General features: G+C 29.0%; 5 protein-coding genes across 6 annotated transcripts; 3 read left to right on the top strand and 2 right to left on the bottom strand.

Moving 5' to 3' along the window:
- Positions 1-738: 738 nt before the first annotated feature.
- Positions 739-2399, bottom strand: Gmppa (GDP-mannose pyrophosphorylase A). Its single transcript, XM_047063743.2, has 4 exons — positions 2246-2399; positions 1765-2190; positions 1224-1699; positions 739-1165 (listed from the first exon to the last, which is right to left on the bottom strand). Exons 1-4 carry the CDS (start codon positions 2283-2285, stop codon positions 800-802), a joined length of 1308 nt encoding a protein of 435 aa, XP_046919699.1. The 5' UTR covers positions 2286-2399; the 3' UTR covers positions 739-799.
- A 10-nt stretch (positions 2400-2409) lies between these two features.
- Positions 2410-3780, top strand: LOC124499782 (uncharacterized). The gene is made up of 3 exons (XM_047063744.2): positions 2410-2687; positions 2755-3324; positions 3405-3780. Exons 1-3 carry the CDS (start codon positions 2532-2534, stop codon positions 3432-3434), a joined length of 756 nt encoding a protein of 251 aa, XP_046919700.2. The 5' UTR covers positions 2410-2531; the 3' UTR covers positions 3435-3780.
- On the bottom strand, positions 3363-4515 carry LOC142598229 (uncharacterized). Its single transcript, XM_075736101.1, has 3 exons — positions 4465-4515; positions 3898-4348; positions 3363-3824 (listed from the first exon to the last, which is right to left on the bottom strand). The coding sequence occupies exons 2-3, from the start codon at positions 4221-4223 to the stop codon at positions 3470-3472; spliced, it is 681 nt and encodes a 226-aa protein (XP_075592216.1). The 5' UTR covers positions 4224-4348; positions 4465-4515; the 3' UTR covers positions 3363-3469.
- Positions 4516-5561: 1046 nt separating this feature from the next.
- Positions 5562-21323, top strand: Atg1 (serine/threonine-protein kinase unc-51-like protein Atg1). 2 transcript variants are annotated; one of them, XM_075728448.1, is made up of 12 exons: positions 5562-6963; positions 7960-8123; positions 14857-15073; positions 15140-15190; positions 15559-15617; positions 15800-15956; positions 17214-17364; positions 17936-19063; positions 19126-19942; positions 20035-20173; positions 20238-20419; positions 20487-21323. In XM_075728448.1, exons 2-12 carry the CDS (start codon positions 8034-8036, stop codon positions 20661-20663), a joined length of 3168 nt encoding a protein of 1055 aa, XP_075584563.1. In that variant the 5' UTR covers positions 5562-6963; positions 7960-8033; the 3' UTR covers positions 20664-21323. The 2 variants fall into 2 exon arrangements, with proteins under 2 accessions (XP_075584563.1, XP_075584562.1); XM_075728447.1 differs by having other exon boundaries at positions 5614-6963; positions 7163-8123.
- A 45-nt stretch (positions 21324-21368) lies between these two features.
- Positions 21369-22441, top strand: LOC124499783 (metallo-beta-lactamase domain-containing protein 1). Its single transcript, XM_047063745.2, has one exon. The coding sequence runs from the start codon at positions 21449-21451 to the stop codon at positions 22070-22072; it is 624 nt and encodes a 207-aa protein (XP_046919701.1). The 5' UTR covers positions 21369-21448; the 3' UTR covers positions 22073-22441.
- The last annotated feature ends 440 nt before the right edge of the window (positions 22442-22881 follow it).

Raw genomic sequence — 22881 nt, 5'->3', positions numbered from 1 at the left:
TGGAATTATAAAAAAAACTCATTATTGAAAAAATAGAAATTCGAATCGATTCGAGAAAAAACATTTTCTTTCTTCTTGAAGAATGTTCTTTAGCTGGATTTTGTTGTTATTGTTGTTGTTGTTGTTGATGTACTTGCTCGCAATATGTGATTAGATATCAGATCATCAACAAAAAAAAAAGAAAAAACTTACAATATACCGATCATCATCATCATCATCAACGATAACAATACTGTGTGTGTCGTTCAATAATGATCATCATCGGTGGTAATGATTGATGATGATCCATCCAAAAGTCGATGATTTTCATCATCGAATTAAATTTGTTTTCAATCACCTATTTATGTAAGTCTATCTTTCATTCTTTTTTTCCATTCATTTCAACAATACTAACGATTCTTCGAATCGGATAAGAAAAAAAAAATAAAACGATAAAGTTGAATCTTAAATACATAGGATTTTAATGTACAATTTGTTGATGGAGATGAAAAAAAATCATAATACTAGATGATCTATAATAATAAAAAATGATAATGATCGCACACAATTGATCATCATTAACGATTAAATGATGACATATCATACAACAGGTGATTTAAACGAGTAGTGAGACAATAAATACGGAAATAAATTGTCTATTTTTATATTTTCAAATGGACAAGAGTTATTCTTATTTTTATCACAATGGATTGAATGAGTTTTCTGTTCCATTCATCGTGACGTAAAAATCAATGATCATTTTATAAAATCAAAATTTTTTTTTAATCATGATCAACAACAAGTTTATATCGTTATTAAATTATAAAATAATTTCATTTTTATAACTTCGATTAATTTCTTTGTAAGGTAATACAACTGAATTCAATATGATAATTTCTGATGTAACCCTTACATTACAACCTAAAACCGTAATTAATGGATTAAGTTTTCCATCACAATCGAATAATGGAAGATTTTCCATTTTGGAATAGGCACGATTAGGATTTGGATCACAAGGTGTTCCTTCTACACGAGACCATGTACCAATGGCACAATTCCATCCAAGCACTGAATACATGATCAATGAATGATTTTTAACGGTTACATTTTTCAATATAATTGATTCTTTTATGCGAACACCGGCACCAATTTTGACACCTTCGCTTATGCTTACGTTTGGACCAATCTATAAAATTAAAAACAACTATAAATTATGGATTACGATATAATTTAAATTCAATTACCCTGGCTGTCGGATCTATAACAGCTGTTGGATCAATATATACATCGCCAATGATTGTAGGACCATTTCCACTGGGTTCGGTTGAACTCAATAATTCTGGATTAAATTTTCGATATGTTGAAAGATAATGTCGATTAGCATAAATGGCTGAACTGGGCGTTTTTATCGGACTCCACCAGAAATGTTCTTTTTGATGGAAAATGTAAATTTTTTTCGATTCAAATAAACGTTTGAAAACATCATATTCCAAACTAATGGCATCCGAATGAGCACGATTCATTGATGTTGTATCCATATTGAGAATATCGACATCATTCATATTTGATTCATGTTTCTCTTTGAAAACCGATGATAGATAACTTAAAAGTCCGGTTGAAAATATGTATACACCACAATTAATTGTCGTACTAACAAATGATCCAGGTTTTTCAACATAATGCAACATTTCATGCGTATCCGGATCTTCCACAATACATCCTATATAAAAATTTCATTAGAAGACATTTAAAATCTATGAAAGTTAAATCAGACTATTTACTAACCATACTCGAGTGATTGTTGACGTGTAGCTTCTGTTGCCATGATTGTAATTAATTTATCCGAATGTGGAATATGACGATGAAAATGCAACATTGAATCAAGATTAAAATTTCCACAAACATCACTATTAATGAGAAATACAGCTTCTGGATCTCCCAAGCGGATCATATCACGGAAATGATAGATACCACCAGCCGTGCCTAGTGGGGTGTACTCTTGTAAATATCGGATACTAATCTGATATTTCAATGTCATTGATTGAATAAATTCGGTAAAAGCATCATCCAGTTGATAGAATCCAATCAATAGAATTTCTTTCATTTTTGGAACTTGAATACATGCTTTAATCAAATGTTCGATCATCGGTAAACCGGCAATTGGAAACAATGGTTTTGGAGAATTGAAAGATAATGGACGAAATCTGGTACCTAAATTTGGATAAATTTTATCTAATCAATCTGTTTTAATCCATTCAGAACAAACCTTTTTGTGGACCACCAACAATTATTACAGCTTTAATCATCTTTGCAATTTGCAAATAATAAATTCACAAGAATTTCAGTTCAACAAGCTTTAAAAATTGGATGATCGACTCAATCAGAATGCTTTCGAATCGGAACACCAGATGGTAATGAATGAAAAAAATCATTGTTTTGAATGCAGTTAACTGTTGTGCCATTGAATATTGCTTATGTTGCTTTTTTTTTGTTTTCATCGACATTTTTTTCTGAATAATCAAAACTGAATTACAAAAATAACATCATAACTAATGGACGTTGATCTTTTTTCTAGTCCTGATAAAAATAATTATCGATCTATCAATACACGGACACCGGGATCGAGTGCGAAAAAACGGAATCTTAGATCACTATTCAAGCAACAATCACAAATAAAATCCCCACAATGGTTCAACAACTATCGTGATGTATTTGATGATTGATACTATGGTAATAAATTGATGAATAATTATTTTTATTTAACTCATTTTAAAGAGATGTTTGAATGAATGGCATAACCGAAATGAGGAAAAGCGAACAAATCTGTTTAATCGATTTCGAAAAATTCGATTGGACGAAGATTCTGGTGTTGATCAAAAAGTTTCCATCCAACAAATGATGAATGATATTTGGATTGAAATGAATGGTTCAACTATCGATCACGATGAAATGATTGAATATTATGAACAATTTCTTCAACCTTTGGAACAGGAACTAAATGAAATGAATTATTGGCATCCAGATGAGAGTGATGCACTTGAATTGGAAGATATGTTTAATAATCGATACCAAATCACTTGTATGCTTTGTTGTCGTGCAATATTGGTATTTGGACATCAACAAGAATCCACCATCATTAAGTGTTCGAATTGTGGATTCACATTGATATCTCGACTAACATTCAGCGAAGAGCAATTATTTGATCGAATTGATGACCTATTGAACCAACATGATTATGGTTCAAATACGGCTGAAAAATATTATCGATGTATTGAAAAAATAAAATTTTCACCTATTGCTGCCGAAACGGATAATTCGTGTCAAAATATTCAACTAAAATGCAATGTAAGTGTGATAATATTGATTTTGAAATATATAAAAGATTATTATTATTATTATTTTTTTTTATTTACATCCATATTTAGTCTTGCGATTTTGACGCATTATTGTTATGATGATCAACATTATCCAAATCAACGATAATCAGAGACTAATCCATAAATTGGCTAATTAATTCGGGCATTGTATTCGATAAATAATTACAAAAACACCACCAAATTAAGATATACGTTATTAAATTTGTTAAACAAATTATCCAGAATAATCCCAAATTACATTTTATGATGAATGTTTGCCAGAATTTTGATTTAAAATGACCATATAATCGATCATGGTATTGAATTGAATTGATTAGATGTTTTTGAAATTTGTATAAAATATCTTGATTGAACAATGTGGATAATTGAAAAAATCCAAAAAATATCAGATAAATTATTAAACTGGTGATTTTCCATTGAAATGTAATGCATTTTAATGCAGTAAATTGAAGGAAAAGTTTGAAAATCCTATATTATTGTGGAAGTAGTAATCAAAAAAAAAAATGAAAAGAATTTTCATTTCTCATATATATGAACTTACTCAAAAATTATGTCGAAAAATACAATTTTTAACTTGATCAATTTACTTCGTATTCGATTATTGATGCCATCATTTTTTTCCGATGAAATGATCCAAAGTTTATGTTCAATCAATAAACATTGTTGATTATGAAGACATACGGGATTTTCTTGTCGACTTTTCAATTTATTATTATTATTATTATATCGATCATTAAATTTTAAGGCAATGATTTCGAAACAAAAATGTAATTGGATCAATATATAACCTATTTGTAATGTAAATGTTGTAACCAGAAAAAATATTGTTACCAATAATAATTGTGGTTCAATATGATTGGCATACATTTTTTCTGAAAAAAAATTCCATTGAACCTTGGATTTTATCGGAATTTTTTTTTCATTTCATATTTGTTCAATTAATGATTAATAATAAATAATATTTGATTTGCACAACAACAACAACAACAACGCTACAAAAAAACAAAAAAAAAGAGAAAAAAAATTTGTAATGAATAAATGAATGTTTATTTTTTATTTCTTAACACATTCAATGACGATTATTAATTCTAGACTGATCTTTGATCACCTGTTTTCAATGTTCGGAAAAAAAGATCGATCGATTTGGCTATGTCGCAATATAATGATGAATCATCATCATCATTGACCTCCCATGGAAAAAAACAACAAAAATCTCATGGAATAAATTATCAACCAAAATAATCTGTTTTTTTTTCAATTTCAATGTTGTTGATCCAAAAAAAAAAAAATTCCAAGAAAATTTATTTCCTAAGACGTCAATGATTTGACAACAATCTTATGATAAATAGATAAAAAAAAATTTTTTTAAATTTGTTTTTATTCTCATTGTTGGCGTCCATTTGTCTACGATGTGTGTGTGTTTGTGTAAAGTACATTTTTTTTTTTTTTAGTTCCTGATTTAATTCATTGCATACATCAAGATCATTTGTCCATCATAGACAATCATCATTGATTTATTTATCAATCATGAATCTAAATGTCAATGTCACTGTCAATGATTTTTCTAATTAGAAATCAAGGAATTTCAAAATCATGAATCATCGAATGAATCGATTAATCTTATGATGATCAAGGTTTGATCATTACCTTGATGGCCACCAGTGGCCACCACCATCATCACTAACACCACCACCACCAAACCACCACCACCACCAAACCACCACCACCACTACCCTTTTTCATGACCCCTAGGGCGTTATTTTCAATTTCCAGTTTCATCATATATGATGATTGTGAATGATAAAAAAAAAGAATCAAAGTTGTAGCTAGAAAAAAAATGGAACAAAAAAACAAACAAAAATCGTGAAAAGAGAATCCTTTATTTCTCTATCATTTTGCAACAAAAAAAAAGAAAACAGAATCACGCATGCGTTCACTATTTATCCATTAATATTGAAATACCTGTGTTGTATGCATCTACAACGTGATATGATTTCCACTTTCAGCAACAGCAGGCAGTCATATATATATATATGTAAATATACACCCTTGTTATCAAAATATATACAGCTACATTTTGAAAATTGTAACAGCATAAAAAAATGAATGGATGTTATGAATATGGCATAAACATCTGGATGCGTGTGCGCATTGTTTTTGTTGTTTTTTGTGTATAAACATTTATATATTCATTCTATTTAACACATAGAAACAACAACAACAACAACAAAAACAGAAACTCTGTTCTGTTTACCATTGGTTTCGAGATGGCTGGCTGGCTGGCTGGTTGGTTGATGGATCATTTTTTTCTTTTATTATTACTTTTTTTGGTTGATTGAGTGAATCCTGAATCCTGACTATTTTTTTTTTATTTTTCTCATATTTATTCGTTCAACAATTTTTGTTTTTATTTGGTGGATAACAATTTTTTTTTCTATTCACTGTACTTTGGCTCTTTTCATCATTAGTGTGTAGTAGTGGTGGCTGTGGTATTGGTTTTGTAGTTTGATTTTTTTTTTTGGATTCAATTTGATTGTTAAACACACAAAAAAAAGGAAAAAAATACATAACAGAAACATACTGTGTGCGTGTGTTTTGAAAACAACATTGACAACAACGACAACATCATCATCATGCAAAAATGAAATTATTTTTATTTCTGGTATATTTCGTCGTAGCGTAGTTTATTTATACGCGTTTTATTTTGTTGTTTGGATTGATTTTTTTTTCTGAACCATAATCATCATCATTCGATTTGTGTTGATGAATTTTGAAAATATTTGATTTGAATTCAACGAACACACACACACACACACACACAATCAACTTTGATTGAAAACAACATCAACCATAACGAGAAAACAAAAACGATTTGCTGATTTTTTATATATATATTAAAATTCAAAATTATAAATTGTGATATCCATTCATTTATTTTGTATCTCAATAAATCATCTCATCTCAATACATTTCATCATCATCATCATCTAAATTGTGATCTCGATTCTAATCTTGTCAACAACAACAACAACAATAATAATCAACGACAACAACAAAAAAAATACAAAAAAAAAATCAAATTATCTCATTTTATCAAACGCCATCGTCATCATCATCATATATATTAATAATAATAATCACCTGATTCATTCACATTTACTACGAAGCATTTATTATTGGAAAAAAAAATTTTACTTGAAGAAATAAACAAACAAAAAAATACTTAAACAGAATTTGAACTACTGAAAACTACTGAAAATTTTTTTTACCTTTTGTTGTGATTCTGATCTCAATATATATTTCGAATTGAAAATTATTCTTTCTCATTGATGTTTGATGGTCTTGTTCTTGTCTCTCTCAAGATTCTATAAATATAAAAAAAAATTTTAAATCAATTTTGCCATAAAAAAGTCATTGCTTTTCATCATTAAAAATTATAATAATAATTATCCACTACCAAAAGTTTATGGTTTTTATCTGTTCGTTGGCCTTTTTTTCTGATCACACATACATTTTAACCATTGTGAATTATCATCATTATAATCAAAAAAATCAAAAAAGAATCATTGAACATTTATCGATCGTTAATTTGTCACCAAGAAAAAAGGTAATGGCGTCATTCTTTTTTTTTCTTATTTTTTCTTATTGATATTATGATTTACGATTTGTTTATCATCATCATTTCTGTTATTATTATTATTATTTGAGTTGATTATTGTTTCCAAGGGAATTTTGTAATTGAAAATTTATTTTGATTTTCTGTTTACCATTTTTTTCCCCATGGTATTAATATAAACCCCGGACAGGCGAACTTATCATTTTGACAACAACAAGATTCTATGAATATCGATACCTATTTTTTTTTCTCTCTACTTGATTACTATGGATGTTGCATGACAACAACAACAACAACAACAAGAAAAAAATCAACTCTATCCTCGATCACGATCACCATCATCATCATTAACCACTAATGACAACAACATTCTCAACATCATGGATGTATATTGATTGATTGATGTCATACACAAATACACAAATAAATGACAGACATAAATACAAACACATAGTCGAATGTAAAAACAAAAAAAAATTGAAACTATCCCTTTACTATCAAAGTCCCACTGTACTGTATTGTTCGATCGATATATATCGATTATCGCGAACGATAAATAAACAAATGATTGCCCATTACCCAAAAAAAAAATTAATGACGATCATCCAAATGTAATCACAAATTTGTGATCAAAGATTGAATATTCTGATAAACAATCACCATTTTGAGCAATTTGGATTAAAAATAAAATAAAAAAGAAACGTTTCAATGACGTTCTCATCATTATTGTCGTCGTCATCATCATCATCATCGTCTGTTCGACGTATTTTCACCATTTTATAAACATCAATCAAATAAACACACACACACAATCAAAAGCTATTCCGGTGTTGAGCATATATAATAATTTTTTTATATTTATGTGATTGCATAAAACACATGGCTATAATGCCAATGATAATATATAGTCAACATTAAAATCATCATAAATATATCAATATCATTATCAATCGATATTTTGTTTTCATATATGTGTTGATTGATCAGATGCAGATTAATTGACAAAAAAAATAACATAACCACAATAACAACAACAACAATCATCATCATCATCAAAAACAATGGAAACAATTGGACAATTTGAATATAATGACAAGGATTTGATTGGCCATGGTGCATTTGCTGTTGTGTATAAAGGTCGTTTTATTAATGTAAGTTTCCATTTCAATCATTGACATCATTGAATTTTTTTTTGTTTTGCAAGTGTGTTTTGTGTAGGTGTGTCTGTGTGTGAATATGTTTTCACTGTATATTGGTTATATACAGTCTATGTGTCTATTATGTTGATGATCTGATATCCAATATGGCATTGACATTCATTTTGATAATTGTCTTATCATTTTATTTCTTTTTTTTTCTGAAATTGTAAGAAAAAACAATAACAATTATCTCTATTTTTTTTCACCATATATCCATCACAAAAGTGACAATCAGTTGATTGTTTGTTAGGAATTATCATTATCATTACAATTTATGACGCACTATGAATGTGTGTGTGTGTGTGTGTATTATTCATTATTTCATTGATCATATCTTGATTAAGATTATGACATCAATCCATCCATGATATCCTATTTGTTGTTGTTGTTGTTTTTTTTTTTTTTTTTTGGTATCATTATATATGTGTTTGCATTTAATTTACTAGGTTTAACCAGAAAGAAAAAACAAAATTCTCTGCTCGTGTGATTTTTTTGTTTGTTTGAATTCGTAGTAGAGATGGAGAGCAATAAACTTTGTTGTCACTATATTTTTTTATTGTATTTGTAGTGATGAAATTGAAACAATGTTGCTGAAACGAGCAAAAAATAAAACATTATGGTTATTTTATCCAGAACTTTAGCGACCCTAGTGTTCGAGTCGTTAGTTGTAAAGAACAAAAAAAAAGATTAATTCGTACGATGACTCATACACATGTACAGAATCGAGTTAGATGAATTCGATAGATAGCTACATAATATATGGCGTCACAATGTATGAGACGCTATATAATGATATTGAGAATAATATTTTGTGAAGCCATTGCCATTTCAAAATTTCCATTGGGTTCATTCACTTTTTTTTCAATTTATATCCAACAACAACAACAACAACAATGGATCTTTTTGGTTAAATTCTGGCTAATGAATAATGGCTGGGCACAAATGAAAAAAAAATGAAACACAAATTCATTTCATTTTGTTGTTCATTTGAGGTCATATAATAATCGATTATTATTTTTTTTGTACTAGTACAAAAATCGATGATGATTGTAATTGATATTGCTTCGAGGGTATTTTTTTTTTGTTGCCTCTTTTTTATTTTTTTTTTACATCCAATTATATAGGATTAATATCGATATATAATATAATATAATGGTCAACGAAAGATGGAGAGAACCAAATGAGAAGAGTATCTACACGATTTTCAATGTAATGAATGAAATTGTTTAAATGGCCATCATGTATGATGTATTTTTTTTTCTTTCGTTCGTTTCCTCGAACTTGAATCTTTCTTTTTCACATGATGAAGATAATGATGATTACCATTTTTTTTTTCTTCTTACTTGAAAGATTTAACTTTCAAGCAATGGTTTGAATGGTCGATCGATTTTAGCTAGGGCCACCTTTTTTTTCTTTGTTGTTAGATACACATTGTGCCAGTTCAATACCTGACTTTTGTTTACAATATATAACTTGCTTTATTGTATGTTAGTTACCTGTTTTCCTGTGGTTGCAACCTCTATGAATATTGGACAACAACAAAAACAACAAAGACATAAATGCACCAACAAATATTCATTTTGTAAATGTTCTTTATGGCCATCATCAGGTAGCAGCAGGCAAGAAGTTTGATAGATTTCTTTTTCACTTGTATTTATCATTGAAGTTTTTTTTGTGTGAAAAAAAATAATATCATACAAGCAAGAAAAGTTTTAAAAAAAAATCTATTATTTGACACAAACATATGGCTGTATTGTTTGGTATTTTTTTTCTCGATTGATTTACTCTTTCTTCTAAATACAAACCCGTAAATAGAAAATTTTAACTCATTTTTTTTCATACGAATACGAACAAATGGTTTTAGAGTGAAAAAAAAATTTAAATTTACTAAAATGTCCTTCTGTTTCGATCATACACAACAATGATGTTGACGATAGCTTCTGTTATGTGAAAGAGAAAAAGAGAGAGAGAGAGAAAAAAAAAAGTTAAAGAGAAAGAATTTTTGAAACAAATTTCATTTTTATCTTTGTGAATTTTTTTTTGTTTATCAACTTTTAATGATAATTAAATTCTTGATCGATCAATTGGATGTATTCATTCAATACGTGTCCATTATTATTCCAAAAATATATTATCATTATGACCATTAAATCCTTGACAGATTCATTTTGAATTTTTTTTACAAACCCTCATTATATAGAATGATGATGGTTAACTTGGAATACAAACAATTGTGTGTGTGTGTGCAATTTATATACAAAAATGTACATTCTTGTTGCGTGTGTGTGTATGTGTCTATTCATCACAATGCACATGATGATGATGATGATGACTTTTTCTTCATCTTCATTTTTTTATGAATTATATTATATTACACATTTTAAGTATGAATCAAAATCTAGAAGAATAGTTTAGAGAAAAAAAATGAAAAGGAAAGAGAACAACGCAAGCAAACTTTTTTTTTCTGATGATTTTCAAGGTGAAACTTCCATAATAAATACTATTATCATCATCATCATCATTCGTCATAAGCAACAAGTACATTGATACACAAGTGTGTTGTTGTTGTTGTGTGTGTGTGTATACAGCATGTGAACATGGATGCATATCCATTCATGCATCCAATTTTTTTCCATTCTCTCTCTCTCTCTTTTTCTTCCCCTTTCTTCCAAATGATCACATTAAATCTTGTTATAAATGAAAAAGAGTTGACACACTTGCCCTGTAAGTGTGTGTGTGTGTGTGCGTATTTGTTGTTGGATTGATTGAGGTGTGTGATTGTATATCATAATCATCATCAGATGATGGTGATTTTGTTGTATATACAGAATATAATTGTAAATATATACTTGTATAGACCAGTCTGTTCCTGTCTTCATGTTTGTATTTTTTGTTTTGTTCAACAGTGAGAATCATATGTGTTGGATATATTTTGATGAATGTCAAAAATAAAATAAAAAAATTTCAAATTCAAATTTGCTTCTTTTTTTCCAAACACACACACACACACATCCGATGATTTAATATGTAATCCTTCATTGATTGAAAAATTTTATTATTCAATTATTCTTGAAATCGATTTTTTTTCTACTACTACACCTATTTTATCACAAAATGGACAAAATACAATAGGTTATAAAATTGTTTAGAAAAAAAAAGTAAAATTCGAGGTTACAAAACAATTTTTATATTTTTAGATTTGTAATAATTTTCGATGTCCTTTTCGACTTTGATGATTATTTTGCATCCTTCATTCATTCACATAGATTACATTTGCCATATTTTGTATTTTGATTGATTTCCTATTTCTCTTTTTTTCCATTCTCTCTCTCTCTCTCTCTCTCTCTCTCTCTCTCTCTCTCTCTCTATCGTTTACCTTACTTGGACATGATCCAATGGCGATATATGGTGAATGTTCACTTTTTATTTTATTGTAAACATTATTATTCTGTTTGGAACATGTTTTTTTTCATGTACAAGACAGACAGACAATTGAATTTTTTTTTCTTTGTATTCGGAAATTTGTTTCATTTTTTTTTAAATTTTCATATAGAAATAATGAAAATGACTATTTTGTTGTCATGTCGTTCATTCATACAAGTTGGCCCACGACCACCACCACCATATTTGTGTATAGGAGAAGAAATGTGTGTGTATTTTTATTATTATCATCGTCACAAATGCAATTCATTCTGTTACGCAATAAATTTCATTATTTTCTATATTTATATTTTTTGTAATATGTTTACAAATGTTTTGTTTTTCTTCATTTATTCATATAAATTCGAGCATATAATACAATTAACATTATTGCATCATTTTTTTTTGAGAAAAATGAAAAAAAAACAATAAGGAAGGAAAATAATTTTGTGTGCGCTAAAAAAAACCACCACCATCATCACCAAAACACCCACACCCCATTCGTTTAATAATTGCAAACTGAACAAGATAATAACCTATTTTCAGATACAAATACATCATGATTCGAAAAATAATGAAAGAATCTATTAGATAGAGGATATAAATTTAAATTTTGTTTTTGGAAAGAAAAAGAGAAATTTTTTTTTATTCAAATCTAATAAATTGAAAAATCAACTTTATTGTTGATACTATACTATTAGGGTTGTCGTCATTGTTGTTTTATATTCCTGTTATTATTACCCATTTATTATTCTTCCGCATTTGAATGTTATTATTATTTCCTTTGCTGCTCTTATTATTTCATATGGCAGGCTGTGTAGCATCAATACCATCGGTAAATCGACGTTCTTTATACTCTTCTATCAATCTTATGAGAATTTATATCAGACACATGTGAGAAAAGAGTTTCATCAAACATCGTCATCATCATCATCATCATCATCAATAATAATGATTTAAACATGTTGATCCGGTGATGATGTTGATGATGATAGTCATAGTAGTGGTTGTATAACTGGATATATATACGAATGTGGTGGATGTTTAGCTTGGCAAGTAGCATCAATTTTTGTTGTTGTTGTTGTTGTTACTCTTGGTGCCATGTGATTGACGATATTATTATTATTATTTTGTTGAAAACAGCCAAGAAATCATTGTTGTTGTTAGAGTTTGAGTTAGAGTTAGCTTTCATGCCTGATGGGGCTTATGACGATGTTATTTGCTTCTACCGTATTGGCATATCTGGGTTGAATCCATTAGATTCGTAACGGTTTTTTTTTCTATTTTTTTTTTGCTCGGCAAAAAAAAGATGATATTAGCCCTTGTTTAAACTCGATATATTTTGATTAATCTATTTATTTTTCTCAAGCTATTTTAGAATCTATGTTGTATATATGGGTCTTTAAGTTGTTCCTAGAATAATGATTATCTTATCTCTATGTATGACAGAATGAATGGTATATGAAATCATTATGATTTAATAAATCTATCAAATGTTTTTTTTTTGCTGTTGTTGTTTTTCTTTTTCATCGTTTGTCTGTCAAATTGAATTATACTCATAAATTAGCCATTGTTTTTTTTTCCACTCAACATGAGGATTGACATTCAAACATGTCGATTTTTCTTCATTTTGACAATCATGTTTGTTGTTTATGTTTGAAAATTTTTTTTTCATGAAAAAGTAAAAGAGAGAGAGAGAGAGTGAAATAACATGTTCACCTGAAAAACACGTGCATGTTGTGGCTAATGCACCATCATCGACCATGATTAACCATGTGAATTTTGATCATAAACATGTTGTAATTAGTTGTATGAAAAAATTTCGGATGTATAAAATCCACAGTCAGTCATTATACACGGTAATGCAAAAAAAAAAGAGAAATATTTGTCAAAATTCTATGTTATTACAAATTATTTAGGTACACAAACACACACAAAAATGTACAATTTTTTTTTCTCATTCCAATCTGATCTGTGATTATGCTTTCATTTGTATCAAATTTCAAACTGAAAATATTATTACAACATTCATCATTACCAAACTCACATGTGATACTCACATGTGTTGTGTATTTAGTTTTTTAATGGGCGTAAAAAATATGAACTCATTTACAGTAGTTAATTTAATTGATGATGATAATCAACAAGTGATGATTATATTTTTTTTTTTTTTTTGATGTCATCATCATAATAGATCTTGTTTGATAATGAAAACAGAAACAAAACTACTTGAAATCTAGTACATTTAAGCTCAAGATTGGTCTATTTATTCATTAAGAAAATTTTTTTGAGCTTTGGTTTTCTGAATTTTGTTATTCCTGTAACCTGAAAATGAATAATCCGTTGAAATATATTTTACTTGAGATTTAAATGAATATTTTACTTTATCATCCATCCATAATTTACACACATCTAAAATATCAATTGGATTATAACCGGTTTTTTCTTCTATATTGAACTATTGATGTTTGCCGAGAGAGAGAGAGAGAGAGGGAGAAATTGATATGTAGTATGAAACAAGTGAAAATGAAAACCATAGTATTATGTGATAAGTAAAATATACACATTATGATGAATAGGGAGAAAAATTATTGAGAATAGGAAAAAAATGATGATGATAAAACATTCTGGTTAATACACACACACACACAATTTATAAATTGTAAACCATTGTAAACCGCTCAAACTAAACATATTAGCATGTGATACATAACCAACACACACAATCATTGTGAACGAAGCATGTGATCCATATTTTTGTCGAACGCGTGTTTCTTGTGTTTTTTTTTGCCTTTCCGTTAATTGTTTTCATTTCTTCTTGGGGTTTTTTTTCATTTCACATTTTTTTTACTCTCGTGATTTTTAAAATGATTTCGTAATCAAATTAGATTGATAATAGTCTATGATTGAATTCGGTTAGTTTTTTTTTGTGTGTGTGTGTGTCTGTGTGTTTGTGATTGTATCCTAGTTTTTATTTCCATTCATGTTCAAATTTCGTAATCACAATAAGGAAGATATATATTATATCTAGGTTCGATAAAGATCGATTAATGATTAAACTCTAAAAATAGTTTGATTAGTGGATGAAAGAAAAAAGTACGTTTGTACTACATTTGAGAAATTAGATCTAATTGCATGTTATATTGGATTTCAATTGCAAACAAATGTCTGTACAATCTTTCTTGTCATTAATTCACTTTTGGCTTGAAATTATTACCTAAATAAAATTTCGTCATCCTATTTTATTTTTCCCATTATATTTTAGAATCCTAAAAAAGAAGTTGCCATCAAAAGAATAACAAAGAAAAATCTATCACGTTCACAAAATTTATTGAAAAAAGAAATAAAAATTCTACAAGAATTGACTGAATTACATCATGAAAATGTTGTATGCTTATTGGATTGTAAAGAAACACCGCAATATGTTTATCTGGTCATGGAATATTGTAATGGTGGTGATTTGGCCGATTATCTTAATGCAAGTAAGTAAATATTATTCTTATATCATCATACCAAATATAATGATAATTTATTCTTTCTTTTAAAAGCCAAACGGACATTATCAGAGAGTACGATTCGGATATTTTTACGACAAATAGGTAAGAAATGAAAAGAAAAAACGGAAAATCATCTAAATTTTTTTTTTGAATTATTAATATGAAATCTTTGTACAAAAAAGCTTTAAAAAACCAAGAAAAAAAATACACATACATAATTTAAGTAATTTTATCTAAATAGATAATCGGTTCAAGTTTTATTTATCATCATAGCATATAATTGACAATTTATGTTTTTTTTTTTCATTCATTCTATTAGTTAGATTGAGATTTAGATAAAACACACACACACATGTTATTGAACTTATATTGGCCAGATTTTGTTTCTCTCCATCCTTGTTTTTTTTAATGATCCCTTATTTGACATTTAAAAAATTAATCGATTTTTCTGTAATTTTTTATTATTATAGCTGCCGCAATGAAAGCATTGAATGCTAAAGGCGTTGTCCATCGTGATCTCAAGCCTCAGGTATAACCATCTCGTTTTTTTTTCTTTTGCCCCTTTTTTTCATTTCATTTTATGTCATTATCGTATCAAAAATTTATAAAATTTATATGTCCATAGTTATTATATTAGTTTATTGGTTAATTTAGTGACTTAATTTTTTCTCATTTTTTTTTGTTCTCTTCATTTTATTTGTTAACTTATAGAACATTCTGCTTTGTTATCAATCTGAAGATGATGGCAGAATGCCACCACCATCAACGATACAATTAAAGATTGCCGATTTTGGTTTTGCACGATTTCTTGGTGAAGGTGTCATGGCAGCTACACTTTGTGGTTCACCAATGTATATGGCTCCAGAAGGTACGTGTGTGTTTATCGTATTTTAAATCATCATACAAATGAAACACAATTGACCTCATGCACTACATTAGAATGAAAACTCAATCCTTTTCATTCCTCTTTTTTTTACCCTTTTTCATGATATAAAATAGTTGATGATAGGAAAAAAAATAAAGATGATGACAATCTATTATATTCGGTCATTCAGTACAAACCGATTTAGTGTATCGTTTTTTTTTATTTATATGCTCCTCGTATAATAATAGTATGAAAAAAAAACAACAACAACAACAACAACAATCTATCATAAGATATCATCAATGATGATCAACGACAACAACGAAATGATGAACCGAAATGCTATTATTATTATATTGTATAAAATATATAATCATCATCCGAATGTCATGATCATAACTTTTTCATTATTTGGCCATGTATATATCTTTTTGTCAACGATGATGTTTATTTATTGTATATATGGTAGTTATTATTATGAGAAATAATCCAATAATGATGATGATTTTGCATTCATAAAAATGATTATTTAGCTTCATTTTTGTTGTTTATTTAGAACTAAATAAAATGATGAATAACAAAAACAATGAAAATTTCATTTCAATTCTAAATAAAATTTAGTTTAGGTTTTTTGTTGTTGTTGTTGTTGCAAACAATAGTTATTCTAAAAGTGTGAGGAAATGATTTTCTAGATTTTTTTTTTTGGCAAATAGAAATGTTTTGGTGACATAGAACACCAAACTCACAATTTCAATGATAATTCTGGGAATAATGACATTGAATTTTTTTTTTGCTCATCTTTCATCATCTTTATAATTATTAGAATGATGATGCAATCTATTAATCAAGTTTTATGACATATATCATACGGTTATTATCAATTCCATATTTGTTTTTCGATTTTCGTTCATTGTCTTGCTTTCGATTTGAATCTGAGCCAAAAAAACAAAATTATCATCATCATCATCAAGGGGAACAAACGTTTTTGATGATGATGATGATGATGATGCTATGTCGACGTAAATGACATTATAGTTTTTATAATGATTAGATTTTATTTCCTCTGGTTTTTTTTTCATTCTTGATTTAATCAATTTATCGTGTTTTTTTTTGTTGATTATAACATGTGCACTGCACACACACGTACATAGACAATTGATTCATTTCGAATGAATAATGTTGAAAAAAAATTCCCAATAATCAATTTATGATCATTCCCATATCCCCTATCCCTTTATTATTTTAATGGAACAACAATAGTGATAATGTCACAACGATATGGTGCTAAAGCTGACCTATGGTCGATTGCAACAATCATCTATCAATGTTTAACCGGACAGGCACCATTTAAGGCAAATACTCCACATGAATTAAGACATTATTATGAATCGACACCAAATTTAGCTCCAATGTAAGTGTTTTTTGTTATTTCAATTTTTTTTTCTTCTTTATTTGTTTTTGTTTTTCAAAATCATATTTTTTTTGTTTTGTTTTGTTGTTAATATTCTGAACATTGAACATTGGTTTTTTTTTCTTTACATATAAAAAAAAGTATCACCTAGCAACAAGTTAACGAGTTACTTGTTGTTGTTGTTGTTGTCTCGGTTGAATGAATTATCAATTGAAATGAACAGAGGAAAAATACCAACACCATCAACAACAGCGATGACAACAACAACAAAAACATTGATGTTGTTGTACACGGTTCAATGTCAGTTTATCAATATATATAGAAATATAAAAAAAAGAAGAGACGAAGAAAAAAAATCAATGTTTTGATTTGATTCCATCTGTCAAAATGATTTTTTTTCTCTCTCCCCTCATTTCTTTTCAAATCAATCGGATGTAGTCGTAGATTATTGATTATTATCAATTCATGTTGACAAAATATTAATGCAACATGTCATATAATGATAATATTGAATTTCAATATATTTGGTCATTAACAATTTTTTTTATTGTTCTTGTTCAAATTCCATTAGGATACCCAAAAGCACTTCACCCCTATTAGCCGATCTTCTAACTCGATTACTACGACGAAATGCCAAAGATCGTATGGATTTTGAAGAATTTTTTTGTCATCCATTTCTAAATGAAGATACTAATCTGCCTCCAATGGTGACATATTGTGATAATAAAAATTCAAAATCCAATCAAGAGAATATAAAACCTAATTATATGAAACAGCATCAAAATTCTCGTGTAAATCGTTTAAAAGAAGAGAACAAATCTGCTAGCAGCAAAGGAATAGGAGGAGAAAGAGAAGTATCAGCTGGTTCTAGCCAAATGAAAAATTTAAAATCGAACAATATGATAACCGAATCGGAAAAGAAAGAGATTCCAAATAACAATAAAAATCGACAATCACCAAATAGCGGTGATTCGAGTGATGTCGATGATTTTGTCATGATAAATGAAGATGTAGTAGCAACGATTGTACCGCAACAAATTCCAAACACCGTAACTGGAACCATAACGACGGCAGCAGAATCTAGTCTTCCTCAAAGGATATTGAATCGAACATTGAGACCATTGGTTTCATATGCAATGCCTGAACCGGTTCCAGTACCAACACAACGTGCCGCTTATGAACAGATACAACGTTCAAGTGGTTCAAATTCCAGTTCTATTGGCGTTATACATGAAAGTGATTCCGAATCGGCTAGTGGCGGAAATAGCGGTGGGAATGCTAAATCATCGATGACTAGTCAAAGTCCACCTCGAACACCACCTCAAAATATTGTCAATAATAATAATAATCAACAGCGTAGACAATCATCAAACACACAGAAACAAACCTGTTCATCACCAAATACAGTGAATCTCAAACGACATGATTCATCATCATCGATTGGCTCCAGTGTTGAAAGTGCCAGTTCTCGTGGCGGATCTTCTCGACATGTATTAACCACTGATGTTAGTCAAATGTCTCCACCGGTGAATTTTACACTTGGATCGAGTCCTACCCAATCACCAGGATCGGGTTTTATGCAGATGAATACTGGAAATAATAGTAGTTATCACCGATCTCGTCGTCTCAGTATACCTCATCTGAATCAGCAACAGCAACAACAATTTTCTCAACCGATTTCACCACCATATTTTAATTAGTATGTATTTGAATACAATTCACTTTTTCATGGGTAATTAATTGATTTATTTATTGATTTAGTCCTACATCAAATTATTCAAATCTATCTGGCTATCATTATGGTTCGATGGTAAATCATCATCATCACCATCAACAATATTACCATGGGTCACCCGAACGATATACAATGCAGAATACATCACCAAAATTATCTCAACATTCTAATCTTCGTCATAGTAAAACGGAACCATCAATTAGTTCACATTTGCCAGTTAATAATGATAATAGTAATGATAACCTAATGAAAACTATTCAACATTCATCATCATCATTGTTAGCCAAAGATTATTATGGATCAACGCGTGCATTGAATATTCAACAGCAACAAAATTATCCACATTATCATCAACATTATCATCATCATCACGGTCATCCACAAACCTATTGTCCGGCCGGTTCTGGACATTTTTACGGTATAACAGCCGTTCAACCACAGCCACAAGGTCCAGATAATAATAATAAATTAGTTCATCGTCATCATTATCAATCATCTGCCAATGTACATCCTTATTATACATTGAACCATCATCCACATCATCCATCAACAGGTGCACATCAACATTTATTTCCATGTTGCCCTAGCGCCAGTCAAATGATGCATTCACCGCCATCACCATCGTCAACTTCGTTTCGTTCACGTATGTTCCCGTATGTTAAAGACACACCAATCACTTTCGAACCACCCGTATTGTCCGAAGAGACTTTACTTGACAAACATCACAATGAAACATTAGCTAAATTGAACTTTGTATTAGCATTGGTTGATTCGATATTTGAATTAGTCAATGATATATCCAATCCAATTGCTGTGTTATCTGAATCAACTACGTCAAACGAGGTATGCCGGCAATAGAAATTATTTATTTATTTTTGTTTATAACTCAATGAACACTTATTTTAATCTATTTCATTTTTTCATCATGAATATAGCTCTCCGATGAAGAGCAGAAAAACAAAGAACGTTTCGTCCTATATTTTCGTTGTTTACAACTCTTATCATCGGCATTAAAATTGTCACAAAAAGAAATAAGCGATAAACGTCTTTATACATCGAATAATGTCCGAAATGGTAACACTTTTCTAATCATATTGGTCACAATGTTTAATAATGAAAATTTATTTATTTTTTCTAGTGTTGAAAATCATGAAAGATAAATATCATAAATGTTTGGATCTTTGTAATAATTTACGTGATGAAAATAAATTATTGCTAAAAACATTGGATAACATTTCGGCCGATAAAATTATTTACGAATATGCATTGAAAATGTGTCGATCAGGTGCCGTCGATGAATTGATTGGTTCACGTGAAGAGGTATAACAATTATTTTAAAAAAAACCATAAATCTCATATTTTCTTTTCTTTGTTTCCATTTTTACAGAGCTTCAAACGTTATCAAACAGCACAGATTCTGTTACATAGCCTAAGTCAACAGATCAATAATAATGATGATCGTTATATATTGAATAGATATCGTGAAGCAGTAGAAAAACGTTTATATTATCTATTACAGAATCAAGGATCTGGATATAATATTTTGACATATAATTCACCATGACATTATTATTCCACAACAGCCATCAACATCATCATCTTTTATCATCATCATCATTATTACTTGGCTAGAATATTCCTATCTACCACTACATTTTTATATTCCAATTCACCAATTCACTATTACTCATTTATACTCATTCATAAGCATATGAATAAACAAAATTTCGACATGACACAATTATTAGGATTCTAAATATATATATACTTTGTCTCTTTTTTTTGTTTCAAAACATCAAAAAAAAACTAAAAAAAAATTTCTCTTTTTTTTCTATTCATGTATGTTTGAATGATTTTTCATCCATGTACGAATCGAATCACAAATGACACATTCCGAATGTAAACATTTGTTCTTCTGTATTTTAAGCATTAAGATGATGACATGAAAAAGACTATGATGAAGGTCAATGCGACGACGACGACGACGACAAAATACATTTGGCTTTATTATTGAATTGATTGAAATTATCCATATATTTTTTTTTGGTGGCTATCGATTTTTATCTCTGCATTTATGACATTTGTTTCATTGTAGTGAGATTTCTTTCGTTTTGTTTGTTTGTTTTTTCTTTCATTTTGATTTTTTTTGTGATTAATTCAATGTGTATAAAAAAAATTCACTCTTGTAAAAAAAAATTTTGAAATAAAATTTTTTCAAAATCTCATTATTAGCCTATAGATGGCACTTTAGCGAGTATTTTTCTTTTGCACAAGATATCATTTGTTGAACTGAGTTTTGATGATTTATGATTTGATGATAATCATCATCATCAACTTTAAAGCCTGGCGATGTCAAATCAGGTGATTGTACTACAAGATGGTTATAGCCGTTGGCATACAAAACCATATTCAATGTTGGCTAATGGTACATCAACATTGATTCGTTTGAATAATGGACAGAATATTATTGTCGACACATTAGGTCCATGGGACCGGGATCGTTTGCTAAAACTTTTACAAGATAATCGAATGACAACCTCTGATGTTAGCATGGTTATTGGTACACATCTACATACGGATCATATTGGTAATCTAAATCTTTTTCCACAAGCTGCACAAATCGTTGGTGATCAACGATCATCTGGTGATTATTTCGAATTCGATATTTTTCGCGGACAGAGATCACTACAGTTGACCGAAAATGTTGATCTGATTTCAACACCTGGCCATATGCATAACGATGTTAGTGTGATCTGTCGTAATGTTGAGCGATTCGGTACAGTGGCCATTGTTGGTGATTTATTTGAATCGTCTGCCGATTTACAAAATGAACAATTGTGGATTGACGCTGGATCAATGGATCCCCCCATACAACGAAACAATCGTGATTATATACTATCAATCGCAGATTATATCGTTCCAGGGCATGGTGGAATGTTTAAAGTTCAAGATTTTTTACAAAAAAATCGTTAATCGAATTGAACATTGTCAGAGTCTAGCAAAACATATTCTTTCTGTACTATCTATTTCGTTTGAATAGAAGTATTTTTATTTGTTAATTCATTCAAATGGGCCAATCTAGTGTTGTAAAAAATCGAAAAATTTGTTTAAATTTTTTTTTATATGTTCATTTTGTTTCATAAACGGTTTTCAAATTTGAATGCCTCATGTTTTCAATTGTCAATGCAAAAAAAAAATCCTTACTTCCTATATTGTTATTCGATCCGAATGATAACAATCAAATTATAAGGATTCGAATATTTTTCTTTCATTTCAAATGATCCTATGGCCAAATGATTGATGACAAAATGTTGATTAAATTTTCCATCATCATATCAAATTAAATTAACTAGAAATATCCATTATGATGTTTTAAGCATAATTACTATTAATACTAAATCTTATCGATTATCAGATCAAATACTATCTATACTAACTATTTGGATCCCAATCGAAGAACTATACACAGCTTATTATGTGGGATTAAAATAAAATCATCATTTAATATGACCATTTTCTTTTCTTTTTTTTTCGTTTGTTGTCATATATGACGTCTTGTATTTGGTATGCAGATGTCAAAAAAGTGTAATCATTTCGTCAACCATTTTTATGGTGATTATTATTTCAAAGGTATAAAACAAAAAACAAAACAAAAAAAAGATAGGCATTTTAAAATGGGCAATTTTCAAGCTGAGCTCAGAAAACTGACCACCACTGCCACCATAGCTAACTCAGTCATAGTGATATGATCGGAATGATGACAAATTCAATGACAACAACAA

Source organism: Dermatophagoides farinae, chromosome 2 (assembly GCF_024713945.1).
Source record: "Dermatophagoides farinae isolate YC_2012a chromosome 2, ASM2471394v1, whole genome shotgun sequence".
NCBI classification, from domain to species: domain Eukaryota; kingdom Metazoa; phylum Arthropoda; class Arachnida; order Sarcoptiformes; family Pyroglyphidae; genus Dermatophagoides; species Dermatophagoides farinae.
Note: the sequence above shows the minus strand (reverse complement) of the source record. Positions and strands in the feature narration are given on the sequence as shown.